At 39.1% G+C, this 13,117-nt stretch overlaps 5 protein-coding genes across 5 annotated transcripts; 3 read left to right on the forward strand and 2 right to left on the reverse strand.

The window, feature by feature from the left end:
* Positions 1-792: 792 nt before the first annotated feature.
* On the reverse strand, positions 793-4,844 carry LOC133839901 (chromatin-remodeling complex ATPase chain Iswi). Its single transcript, XM_062271539.1, has 6 exons — positions 4,664-4,844; positions 4,312-4,529; positions 3,999-4,253; positions 1,830-3,942; positions 1,594-1,754; positions 793-1,529 (listed from the first exon to the last, which is right to left on the reverse strand). Exons 1-6 carry the CDS (start codon positions 4,709-4,711, stop codon positions 1,256-1,258), a joined length of 3,069 nt encoding a protein of 1,022 aa, XP_062127523.1. The 5' UTR covers positions 4,712-4,844; the 3' UTR covers positions 793-1,255.
* Positions 4,845-5,299: 455 nt separating this feature from the next.
* On the reverse strand, positions 5,300-7,112 carry LOC133839902 (protein preli-like). The gene is made up of 4 exons (XM_062271540.1): positions 6,775-7,112; positions 6,503-6,683; positions 6,232-6,445; positions 5,300-6,143 (listed from the first exon to the last, which is right to left on the reverse strand). The coding sequence occupies exons 2-4, from the start codon at positions 6,601-6,603 to the stop codon at positions 5,712-5,714; spliced, it is 747 nt and encodes a 248-aa protein (XP_062127524.1). The 5' UTR covers positions 6,604-6,683; positions 6,775-7,112; the 3' UTR covers positions 5,300-5,711.
* A 352-nt stretch (positions 7,113-7,464) lies between these two features.
* LOC133839904 (probable elongation factor 1-beta) lies at positions 7,465-8,407 on the forward strand. Its single transcript, XM_062271541.1, has 2 exons — positions 7,465-7,641; positions 7,755-8,407. Exons 1-2 carry the CDS (start codon positions 7,562-7,564, stop codon positions 8,344-8,346), a joined length of 672 nt encoding a protein of 223 aa, XP_062127525.1. The 5' UTR covers positions 7,465-7,561; the 3' UTR covers positions 8,347-8,407.
* A 131-nt stretch (positions 8,408-8,538) lies between these two features.
* Positions 8,539-11,695, forward strand: LOC133839906 (invertebrate-type lysozyme 3). Its single transcript, XM_062271543.1, has 3 exons — positions 8,539-8,743; positions 11,047-11,217; positions 11,294-11,695. Exons 1-3 carry the CDS (start codon positions 8,662-8,664, stop codon positions 11,524-11,526), a joined length of 486 nt encoding a protein of 161 aa, XP_062127527.1. The 5' UTR covers positions 8,539-8,661; the 3' UTR covers positions 11,527-11,695.
* A 260-nt stretch (positions 11,696-11,955) lies between these two features.
* Positions 11,956-12,703, forward strand: LOC133839905 (invertebrate-type lysozyme 3-like). The gene is made up of 2 exons (XM_062271542.1): positions 11,956-12,100; positions 12,164-12,703. Exons 1-2 carry the CDS (start codon positions 12,019-12,021, stop codon positions 12,577-12,579), a joined length of 498 nt encoding a protein of 165 aa, XP_062127526.1. The 5' UTR covers positions 11,956-12,018; the 3' UTR covers positions 12,580-12,703.
* The last annotated feature ends 414 nt before the right edge of the window (positions 12,704-13,117 follow it).

Here is a 13,117-nt window from a genome sequence, read left to right on the forward strand (position 1 = left end):
ATAGGCCTTTTTGCCCATCCAAAAGTATTTCTTTAATAACTTCATCAATTGTTATCTGATCTCAACCAAATTTTCAGGAATCTCAAAGCCAATAGTTATTATTGTATATACCAAACCTGGCTTTAAAATTACGCTTGTTATAACAAATGCTGTCGAAAATTACAGCTCATCTCTTATAGTCTCTGTGATCTCAGAGAAAAATAGATGTAGGAAAAAATAAAACCTAAACAACTCTTATTTTCCTTGTTTTGGCTCTAACTTTGATTCAGTCCAAAAGGCTTTAAATTTTTATTTTGAATGGGTCTACTAATCTGAAATGACTTATTAAACAATATTCAGTCAGTAGTCGTATTATTTTTTAATTATTTTGGACCGTAATGTCACGCTATTTTGGTAGTATTAACCTTTACTAAGTTAATTATAAATTTCTGAGTAAATTAAATTCAATGAAATTCCGCCTGCATTAAAACATTCATAATTTATGAATAAGAAAGTACCAATACTGAAAATAATGGTTAGAATTTGACTGGATTTGACGATCAACGCAACCCAATTTTAAGGATTAACACCGTGTATTTTCTTCATTTAATGCATTTTCGAAAGGAAAAGCTTCTGTTTGCGATATGAATGTCTCTAAAATACCTAGGAAGGACCCTACATTTTTCTTATATTTTTGTATATAGTATGTACATAGATACTGTAGATAAGTATTAAAAATGTGCAACTTAGTGATCCATTACCAAAATGAAACTGATCATAAGAATTGCATTTAGTTACGAGTAATTATCCAAGTAAAAGTAAAACATATTTTTTTTTCGTTTTGTAGCACTATTTTTCATACATATACGGTACATATAATATTGGAACTTAAAAACGAAGTACAATTAAGTGGAATAGAATACAGCGGCGCGCATTTAGTATATAGTATTAATAATAGTATGCAATAAAATAAATCGATTTTGTTTGGATAATTGCGCTCCACTGAGATGCAACTGGATGAACTAAAAGCTACAAACACATTTGATTATTAAATATATAAACTGTGTTTCTGAGTGTGTGTGTGTGTAAGTTTGAAGGTCTAAATGTGTGTACTGCTATTGTGTTATGTGCTTGAATACCAACTAATGCTGTACGGAGCTGAATCTCATATGAAAAGTGTGTTATTAATTATATCTCATTATTATTATTATCTTCTCGTCTTTCGCGACGTCATTGTTTTGCTTTATGAGTTCACTTCTTAATCATTTGCATCTCTTTACTTCTTCTTCTTTTTAGCATTTGAGCTGGTGGCAACCACTTCGCTCTTGCGTTTCTGATTCGCTTTAGGTTGCGGGGGTGGGGCCGGGGTGCTGGTACTGCTACTACTGCCAGACGTCTTGGGTGTTTTCTTTTTCTTCTCGGCTCGCTCCTTCTCCTCCAGCTCGAGATTCTCGCGTTCAATGAGAGTGATCAGCGTATTACAACGACGCTGCAGCTCCAACGCCGTCCGCGATTTTATGAACCAATCAAAACGAAACTGTGGCGATGCACTATATCCAAAAAATATATATACATTTGTTAGTCATGATATAGTCTCGTAATAAGAAAGCTTACCGTATGGCGGCGCGCAGCTCCTCGTATACATTCTCCTTGTCAAAGCCAAGCTTATGCAGCATGCAGACCAAGAAACGATCCTCGATTTCTGTATAATTTTTGCCCTTATTATTGCCATACTGCAGGCGCAGCTGATGGAATGGCGCACGATAGCGTGACATCTGATAAAAAAAAACATAATTAAATATAAGTATAGAAATCTTTAAAATAATTGCCCTTGAATTGATAAAACGCACCTTTTGATCGAGAGCCTTTTTGATTGAAAGTCTTCGCTGAATTTTGCCCTCGCCACGTTCAATCTGTCCCATGATGCGCTCGATATCCTGCAGTTCGGTACAGCGTTCCCAGAAAACCGCATTATATTCGATGACCTCTTCGGGTGTCTTCCCCTCGACATCCTTAGCAATATTCTCAATATCGTCGCGTCCATATTTCTCGTTGGCCTTGATAAACTGATTAAAATCTCGCTTAGTCCAAGCGGTGAAGCCTTGTGACAGTAGTGTCTCTTTTTCGGCAATCTCATCGTCAGACAGCGGCTCGGCTTCATCAATTTTGCGTTGTTCCTCGCGCTGTACTTTGCTGGCCTCGGAACCGAGCTCCGTGTTCTTGGGCACCTTGTAGCCGACCGTTTTGCGGAAGTAATAAATCTCTTGATCTAGCAGCTCAAAGAGGCGAGGCGGAAAGAATTGAAAGTCTTGAACAATTGGCTGTTTCGGTGGACGCGGAGCTTTCGGTGCCTTTGGCTCAGACACGCGTAGCGCCTCTCGGAAATAAGCATCTACAGCATAATTAGCTTTGCGTTCACGCTTGGGTGGTTCAATCCAGTTGCCCAGAGCATTTAGTTTTTGCTTTTCACGCCAATCCTCGCCTTCGAACTGGTAGACAGAAGATGTGCCAGCCTCGCCGTTGGTGTCCATGGTGAAGGTACGCAACGAACTTTCGCCCATGCTGTCCAGATGTGCCTTTTGCTCAGCTGTCTTCGCTTCGCCTCGTTCGAGAATAACATCGATGTCTTCGTCAGTGATGTCTGTCTCCTTGGAGCTGAATACTTGATTGGCGCCAAAGCGAATAATGTTAAGCATTTCGTCCTTGTTGAGCTGGGCACGATTGTCAACAAGACGACCACCTTGAATGACCATTTTATCCAGTCGCAACTTCACTTCGGCACGCTCCACAATCTTCTCCTCGACGGTGCTTTCGGTGATCAAACGGAACACTCGCACCTGCTTCTTTTGGCCAATACGATGGGCACGATCCATAGCCTGCAGATCCATTTGTGGATTCCAGTCAGAGTCATAAATGATGACCACATCGGCTGTCGCCAAATTGATGCCAAGACCGCCAGCACGTGTTGATAACATGAATATAAATTTCGTGCTGTTCTCCATGTTATACTCTTGTATCTGACGATTGCGATCCTCGTGCGGCGTCTGACCATCTAAGCGGCAATAATTAAAATTACGCCAATGACAATAATCCTCCAATATGTCCAACATGCGTGTCATCTGCGAGAAAATCAGCACACGCGATCCCTGTTCCTGCAGCTTCGGCAACAACTTGTCCAGAATGGCCATCTTGCCGGAGTTGAACACCAAATGCGTATCAGTTGTGTATGGTGGACCCGGCTCGGCGCCATCGAACAGATATGGATGATTGGTACACTTGCGTAGCTGCATCAAAATGTTCTGCAATCGCATCTTTTCCACTTTGCCAGCACCGTTGACGATGTCAATATCCTTAAGCAGCACCTTGGTGTACCAATCGCGCTGCATTCTGGACAAGCCTACAAAGATTTTCAGTTCCTTTTTGGGCTTCAGACGCTTCTCCACCTCTGCCTTTAAACGACGCAGCAGAAAAGGTTTAAGCACAGCATGCAGACGAGTCACAAGAGCATCATCCCCCAGGCAAGTGTTTGTGTTGAACCATTCATCGAAATCCTCAGCAGAGTTGAATACATCGGGCAGCAAAAAGTTAAGCAGTGCCCACAATTCATGCAAATTGTTTTGCAGCGGCGTTCCGGTGATAAGCAGACGATTTGCCGTTTTGAATTCACGTAATATCTCCGAGAGTTTGGATTTTTCGTTCTTGATGCGATGCGCCTCATCGATGATCATGTAGCGCCAGTTGAACTTCTTAAACACGGACTTTTCGCGAATGCACATCTCATATGAAGTGACGCACACATCCCACTCACCGGGCAGCAGCACATCGCGTATAAAAGTGGTACGTGCATCAGCGTCACCAATGAGGCAAACTGCGTGCAGCGAGGGACACCACTTCTTGAACTCGTTAACCCAATTCTGCAGCGTTGACTTGGGCACAATAACAATGTGCGGACCAGCCTGATTTCTATGGGCAAGATGACATATTAAAACTAATAAAATGGCTGTAGTGATTTAACTTACTTGAAGTGCTTGAGGTAGCCCAGCAATGAGATTGTCTGCAGCGTTTTACCCAGACCCATTTCGTCAGCCAGAATTCCGTTGATTCCGTTTTCATAAAGCGAGATCATCCAGTTGAGGCCGCGAATCTGATAGTCTCGCATTTCGCCACTCTTAATATATGCTGGCGATGCATCAAAGCGAATGATCTCTTTCGTCGTAGAGTCTTCGGCGAGTAGCTCTTCGTCCTCCTCCTGCTCCGTTTTTCGATGACGATGACTATTATGAGATGATACATTGTAGGATTACCTATGCATTCTCTTTTAAATCGACTTACTCAGCAACATCCTTATCCTTGTCTTTGTCCTTGATCTTCTTAGGGCGCCCCTTTGGCTTCGTGGGACTCTTTGTGCTGTTTGTCATGAAATGCGTAAAAATTTCTGTTTGCTTTAGCAGAAAATCGAAGCGTTTGCTGCGATCGGCTTCAATTTTGTTATCAAACTCGGCCTCCTTTTCTCCAGAGGAGCTGGTTGCCGCCTCCGAGGTAGTCTCATTCTGCAAAAATTTGTATTTGTTTTAATTTCGCATTTAACATCTGCCTAATTGCCGCAAGCGGCATGCGGCGTCTTTTTTGCAGGCTTTGTGCTGGAAAATTTGCAGCTTTTTTAATTCGCAGAATATAGACTTACCGAGTTTTCCTCGGTGGCTTCTACTGTAGCTGTTTCAGCTTTCGACATATTTATAATGTCGCAAGGTTGCTTTTTGTTGGTTTAATTATAAATTATTGAGTTTTCCAAATTATTTTACACGAGCGTTGTGCGTTGTTGCGTCTGTGTGAGTAAGTGTACCGACAGCGGGAAAAAGTGGCGTTGGGACAGCGCTACGATTAGTTTCCAAATATAGTACCTTATTACCACGAAAAATACCATCCCGACCCGCACAACATTCACAATGACTACTTTGGTCACACTTTATTTGTGCTGAGAACGGTGAGATTTTGTAAAAAATTATCCAACTTATTCAGTTTTAAATTAAAAGACTTTTTTATTTTGTTAAAAAAAATCCCCTAAGCCTTTTCGAAGATTTTATATGCAGGTGCTAGAAAATTCTTTGGTATTTTACTACCCATTAGTATTTGCCGGCTTATCGATCAATTCTATCTGCTATCGGTATAGTTCGACGTAATTTTAAAAAAATGTAAACAACATTTTTCGCGCCAATTCTAAACGAACACCTGGCTACTTCGTTCCGAAAAGGCGGCACAACTGCTGATTTGATGAAGACTGTATCCAACACAAATGATTTAGTTTTAGTTCCGTTTTCAACCCAGTAATAACTATTTATTAGGTGATAATGACCATTATATATAATCATCCTTTATCCTACAAATTATTATATTTATATATATTTTTTATAAAATATATGTATGTATTTACAGTATGTTACATAAAAACCAAATTTTTACACGCGTGTGTTGCTATGAAATTGGTACTCATAATACGATCTAAAATTAATGACATTTTCTTCTGTGATTACATCTACATATGTATGTATGTGATGAGCATTGTGCATGCTCCGCTTCCTTTCGTCCGTCCGTCTAACTCAACACACACGGAATGAAATGCATCAAATTGTATAGTATTTTGGAATACATGTATATACGGCCGCTTGGCACAGTTAAAACGTCAACAGAAGCATAAAACCAGCAGCATTCCAACAATCCACTTCATTGACAGCTTAGTTTCTCACGGAGAACAGTTGTGTAATTTTACTAGCATGACACTTGCAAAACTCGTAACCGATTTTCGCTGTTCTTTTCAGTGCCTCCGTTTTGCTACTGCTGCTGTTGCTATTAGTGCTGCTATGATTAACTGCCACAGCCGTGTCACTATATTGAGTTGATGCTGATGTTGTTACGGCTGGTTGTGTGCTCTGTTGGGATGTCGTCGTTGGCGTTGACGTCGCCGCCATCTGATGCTGTGGGAACATGCGACGCAACACGTAGTTGAAGCCACTGGACGCTTTGTTGCCGTTTGCCTTGAAGCGTTCAATGCCAAAGGCGCGAATCGCACGAGAGAAGCCAAAAACTTGAGAACTGATGTACGCTCGTCGTACAGCCAAAGTGCGTCCGTCCTTCTGCTCACTGTACACCACAATTTCGTCAACTTTCTGCAAATCAAAAATCGATGATCATGATGATGGGCAACAAAAGATATGAGCTATGCACGAATCACCCTGTGTTCCAAAGTTCACTTACCATTATTTTCTTCATTCCCAAATTACGGGTAAATGTCGTAAATGTTTTTTTCACTGGATCCAGCACAGAGTCCTCAACAATCTTGACCGGCACATTGTTGTAGAACCGCGCACCCCACTTGGGCACAGGATTTGTCTTCGAAAGCAAGCGACGCGAGTATAACTTTCCATCCCGCACCTCCCGCTTAATGGTGTCTTCGGTTAAAACATGAGTGCTATGACATGATATGGTATTATGATTGGAGTTGATAAGATAAGCAAATTGTACTCACCTGGACGGATTTGGATATCGATTCCAGTAGGCGCTAACCACATGCTTCCAACTGTAGTCGAAAACCGTCTCCGTGCGGCATGTTGATGCGGTCACAACCATGATGACAACACTGATCGAAGAATACTAGAAGTGTTGCCAGAATGAAAGTGAAATCACTGCATGTGCACCGCGACCCTGAACTGATATTTAAATGAAACCCGAAGACAAATCAATAGCCGCTCGCATGATTGCTATAAATAGCAATCGGGTGTGTCGTACCACTAAACGTACCTTCTTTGAAGCGCCTGCACAGCTCCAATAGACTGTTGTTCTTGCCGTTGTGTTGTATCTGCGCCCCAATCGTTGCCCCCCTCGAGGCCTATTCGTCCAGACTGAGAATTTTGTGTTCTCTTTGCGTTGTGTAACTGCGTCACGCACAGGGTGCTTCCCGTGCCTGATGAGCTACTACAATTGCCAATTGAAGCAGTTTTTTGAATTACACGTCTCTGCAGACTCTGGAGTTAGCCTTCATTTACTATGTTTATTGTCTTTTAATTGTTTTGCAACATATTTTGCTATATGTAATTTCTCGAATTAAGCCAATTTAACTACTGAGTAGCGTGCCCGCAGCTTCAATTGCGAAAAATAACATTGTATTGCAAATATGAATATACTGTTCTCGTTTTTGAAATAAATCATAAATCTTCTTGGTCACACAATTATTAGAGATGGGTGACTTCCATCGAAAAGTTTGGTATTATTTGTTTCAAACGTACAAATAATTTTTGATTAGTTCCGCATTTTTAAATCACTAATAAAATAAAAAAAAAATAGCAATCACAAAATTGTTTACTACTCACATTTTTGTATATTTATATCATATACATAAAAAAAAAAAATTAAACAAAGTGTGAAACATTTTTGGTATATTTTGACGCACTAGAAAGTGCAGTTTGAAATTCAAGTTGCGGTCACGTTGGTCCGAAGCTCTTTTCCACAGACTTTCCCATCGTAGACGCAGCACGGCGCACGGTACAAATTATTTTAAAGCGAATTTAATAACAGTAAACGCATTAAAATGGCTTTCGGTGATGTCAAGACTCCACAGGGACTCAAGGAGCTGAACAACTTCTTGGCCGACAACAGCTACATCAGCGGGTAAGCATTATCACCATGCGCCACTCGATGTGAGGTTATGTGCAGAAACCACGTCGGCATGTGAAGTAAGCTCTATATATAAATTGTTTTTTTTTTTATTTTCTAATTTGTAGCTACTCGCCCTCCAAAGCCGATTTGTCCGTGTTCGAAGCGTTGGCCAAGGCACCAGCTGGTGAATACGCACATATTGCACGCTGGTACCGTCACATCGCCTCCTTCGAAGCCGGCGAGCGTTCTGCCTGGGGCGGTTCTGCTCTGCCCCAATTGGCTGGTGGCAAGACCACAGTGGCTGCTGCTCCAGCTAAGCCAGCTGCTGACGATGACGATGATGTCGATCTATTCGGCTCCGATGATGAGGAGGATGAGGAAGCCGAGCGTCTAAAGGCGGAACGTGTTGCTGCCTACGCTGCCAAGAAGTCAAAGAAACCCGCCCTGATTGCCAAGTCGTCTGTGCTGTTGGACGTGAAGCCATGGGATGACGAGACCGATATGAAGGAGATGGAGAACAATGTGCGCACCATCGAGATGGACGGTCTGCTCTGGGGTGCATCCAAATTGGTGCCCGTCGGCTACGGCATCAACAAGCTGCAGATTATGTGTGTCATTGAAGACGACAAGGTCTCCATCGATTTGCTGCAGGAGAAGATCGAGGAGTTCGAGGACTTTGTTCAGTCCGTCGATATTGCTGCCTTCAACAAGATCTAAGCATTTTGTACCAATCAACCAATAACTCGATGCAAATTTAATAAAACTCAAGCAACCACTATACCCATCTCTTTTTGTCGTGCTTTTCTGTGCTTGTAAGCTCGCTCAAGTTCGTGTCCATAGTTATTTGTTTGAGCGAAAGCTTGAGCTCGACATAAGAGCATTGTTATTCGAACTGAAGCTTAGTTACTCGCGAATCGCGAAAGCGTTTGGTTCAACTGAGAAATAGTTGTCTCCACAAAGTGTTTTTCTCATCGCGTTGTTGCATTTCTCTAGAAATTTATTAACAAATTATATTGAATCAATACATTTTCAATGGCATCCAACAAATTGAGCTGCACTTTGGCGTTTGGTGCCATTCTCTGTCTGGGATTTGCGGTGCTGATACAAGCTCAAAGTAAGTGAAACATTTGGAATGAGTGAATTTCATTGTCAGAGATTCCGTCATACAATTTGTCAAATTTGTTTCAAATGCGAAATGGAAATACCTGTCCACCAGATTCGTGCATTTAATTAACATTAATTAGCAATCGAGCGAATACAAGATTCTTTTATTGAGCCATTTTAACCGAGCATATGGGAAATTCCATTTTTAGACAATTCTTACGATGCGTTAGGTGTTAGGTGTTATACAAATATAGTGGGTTTCAGTAATTCATTTAATTGACTATTGTTATTGAGGTGGTGCTCGCAACATAATGATGTTTAGGGGCATTGACAGACAGAGATTCCCATTATTTACACGGGCATTTGCTATGCACTTCCGATAACTCATGAAGCGGAACTAAGTGAAATAAATAGTTTTTTTTTGCGTTTTAACAAATTGAATAACTTTGTTCAATTGCCATGAATTAATCGCATTATTAAATAAACAATTTATATCATCGATTAAGTTAAGATTACGCAGATAGCTTAAACAAAAACCTGATAAGTGAATTTGTATAGTACCTAATACTTGAACTACACTTCGTGAATTTCTATCTGCGATAAATATATTATTACTATTGTTTGGGTGAAATTCTTATTAAATCCGGGGGAAATTTACGGATATGTTGTGTGACACTGATCATTGAAAAATACCCCTAATTTCTAATGACGTACTCTGCGACATACCCTTCGTGACAACTATTATCTGATCTTGCTAGTTTTCAGGAATAGTTTTTGTTTATAGTATTTTTTTTTTAAATAAATTTGCTAATTGATTGATAATTATTAAAGTGATCAGGTAGTCATCGTAGTTCCCCAACTATTATTTCATATATCAGCTAATTAGTTAATAGATTGATAATTCAAATTTCGACCCAATTAATGGCAAAAAGATGTGTAGTTTGTTGAACCCTAAGACAAAAGAATATAAGACAAAGAGAAGTCCAGTCAAACTTCGGGCGTGGGCGAATAGAAAATAAAGGGAAGGCGAAAAAAACAACAACAAAACAGTCGATATTCTTAAATTAACAATAAAATTGAAAAGAATTTGTAAATTGTCTATTAATATCTTGGGTATGAAAAGAAGTCGAAATTGCTTTTTAATATTTTTCATTAAAAAATTAAAATTAAGAATAAGTTGAAATTGCTTTTTAATATACAATTTTGCTTAGTGTAGAAAGTATTACAGAAATATGAATATAATCACACTCCAAACAGAAACGTCCAGAGTACATCCATCAAGTTGGGCATTTGACAAGCCGGTTCGATTTGCGTTTTGCATACAAATATGGCTTTTTAGTGTTAAAATTAATTTTTCCACTTAAAAAGAAACATTGTCGTGCACCCTGATGTAACCTTGGAGAAACATAAAAAAAAACAAAAATTGAGAAACAGTTAAAATAAGAAGAGAATATTGCGATTCGCTTGAATCCGTGGGCTTTGATAACACAGAATTGACTCATCGAACACTACCAAGACATTCAAAATGCTACGACCAACAGATACCCCGGATTTAAATTGCGTAAAAATAAATGACAGAATAATAGTTGGTATAAATATAAATAATAACTTAAATTTTAAATGATTACTCCGTTTAATTTAAAGGAAGTTCAATGTAATTACAAAATTACAGCATACCGGAATACGATTTCTTTGTAATAAATTTAATTACTACCTCCTTGTTAAATCGAAAATACCATAAATACAGACAGACTCTCCATCATAATGTGAACACAGGGTATCAAAATACAGAGATCTTATAAAATGTAGAAGCCTCAATGTTGCCATTGAAAGTTGCAAAACTAGTTCGGCGTTGGCTGTGAGATGACAGATGCTATACAACGGAACGGAACGGATCTTAAGGTTCATGGGCGTACACGCATCAGAATGGGTTTCAATAATACTTTTTTTTATATTTTTTTTTTGTATTTCATTTAGTATAATCTTTAAAAATATTCATACGTTATACTTTATTGGCTCGACTTACATCTCTCACATTTTTATTTGTTTGTTTACAATTAAAATATTATTTCCAAATCCAAATTAAAATAATGACATGTGTAGTCAAATATGTGAGACGAAATTCCAGTTTTGTTGAGGTTCTGGAAACACTCAAAAGCTTGTCTCGTTTGTTTCGCATTGAATCGTCATCGTAGTCGTGAATTTATAGGTCATTTAATCAAATGTCTTATCAGGCTACGCAAAAGTTCTATACATTACGTACGTGTATTACGCATATTATTATATGATTCGACTTGTTGCTCCTCACTACAGATAAGCCTGTGACCGATGTGTGCCTTGGATGCATCTGCGAGGCCATCAGCGGCTGCAATCAGACACATTATTGCGGTGGCGGCGTCTGTGGACTGTTTCGCATTACCTGGGCCTACTGGGCGGATGGCGGCAAGTTGACCCTGGGCAACGATAGTCCACAATCTGAGGAGGGTAAATATATTTTTATAGCAATAAATAATTAATATCTTTATTTTATTATTAATCTTCTTTTTTTTAATATGTTCAGCCTTTGCCAACTGTGTGAACGATCCAATCTGTGCTGCCAACACGATTCAGAACTACATGACCAAGTTCGGTCAGGATTGCAATGGAGATGGCGGCGTCGATTGCTATGATTATGCTTCTATTCACAAGCTGGGTGGTTACGGGTGCAAGGGCGAACTGAGCTATCAGTATAAGAATACACTCGATCAGTGCCTAGCAACCTTCTCGGGTCTGGATGTTCGCGGTTCATTCTAATCGCTTAGCTCTATATATATTAATTATTTATATGCAGTTTTGAGTTGGAACTTATATTGAATCATTTGAATTGTGCAAAATCGATTTTAAACTATTAACAATCGAAATATATTGAAAATAAAATAACACGTATTTGATATATATTAATAAAATTACGTTTGAAAAGTAACGAATTGTAGCTCATTGTTTGGGTTCATGTCTTTGCTAAAAGCTTTTGCTATTTGCTGCAAAGATGATGACAATTAAATACCCTGTTAATGTATGCGCGGGTCTCAATAAATTTGTTACGAGTAGCTGCATTGATTAGATGGATCTCATGCAGTTTTGTTTGATTGCTATTAACACTTGCCTCTATTTCCGATGTGTCGCTGATGCCCTATAAACCAGTATTACTGATCTTTTCGCGCTATGATTGACTTACCGGTCTCAGGTAGTTGCATTTGCGTTCTAGTGCTGAAGTTATTACAACGTGCTCTGGCTGATCTAGTTAAAATGAAAATGCCTGGGCTATTTTTCATTTGGTTTCTTTGCATTTGTGTTTGTTTACCAAGTGCAGTGCTTGGTAATGGAAATGGTGAGCTTAAGTTAAACTTAAAAGTAATTCAAAAATGAATTTAATCGGATTTCGGATTACCAGGCTATGTGCTAGATAAACCTGTAACGGAACTCTGTCTTAACTGCCTCTGTGAAGCGCTCTCTGAATGCAATGCTACTGCCATTTGTGTCAATCCAAAGATTGGCACCTGTGGAATCTTTCGCATTACCAACGACTATTGGGTCGATGCCGGAAAATTAACAATCAATGGGGAACATCCCGACACGGAATATGCTTTCATCAACTGTGCAAATGATCCGCATTGTGCAGCCGACACAATCCAGAATTACATGAAACAGTTCAATCAGGATTGCAATGGCGATGGCGAAATGGATTGTCATGATTATGCGAGAATTCACATGTTGGGCGGCTTTAGTTGTGAGGGGGAGTTGCCGTACTTTTACCAGAGCAAGTTTGAGGAGTGCATTGAGAATTATCAGGAACAGGGATTCGAGTGAAAGCAATAACGAAGTATTAATATTATTGGAATTGTTTTTAAGTATAAAAATTAATGTGGAATATCTAGATAATTTGCAAACTTGTTCTTTGTGCTAATTGTCTTAAAATAAAACCAGCAATAAATCTCTGATGAGTGGAAAATCTTTTGCTAATCGATTATAAAGTCCTAACATAGAAATAAAATTTTTAACGTTGGGTAATTACATAACTATCTAAATGCAACTATTTAAACCGGTTATATAATCTATATTCTACATATTCGCATATTAACAAGCTTTTAAAATTCAAAAATCCCGTTTTGAAGTGACCTATAACAAGATAAAAGCTGTTAGTCAAGTGCGTTTGATTCTGAGGCATCCGACATTTGTTTTCACTCAATAAAATAAAATTTCTCATCGTATAATATGATTTCTCTGTTATATCGATTATTAAATATGTATATGTATGTAATACTAAATATATGTTAGTTGATTTATTCGGTTTGAGGGTATGGAATATGGACTGGAAATTCGCAGCTGTTTATGTCAATCTTAAACA

This window comes from Drosophila sulfurigaster, chromosome 3, assembly GCF_023558435.1.
Source record: "Drosophila sulfurigaster albostrigata strain 15112-1811.04 chromosome 3, ASM2355843v2, whole genome shotgun sequence".
In the NCBI taxonomy this organism is placed as follows: Eukaryota; Metazoa; Arthropoda; class Insecta; order Diptera; family Drosophilidae; genus Drosophila; species Drosophila sulfurigaster.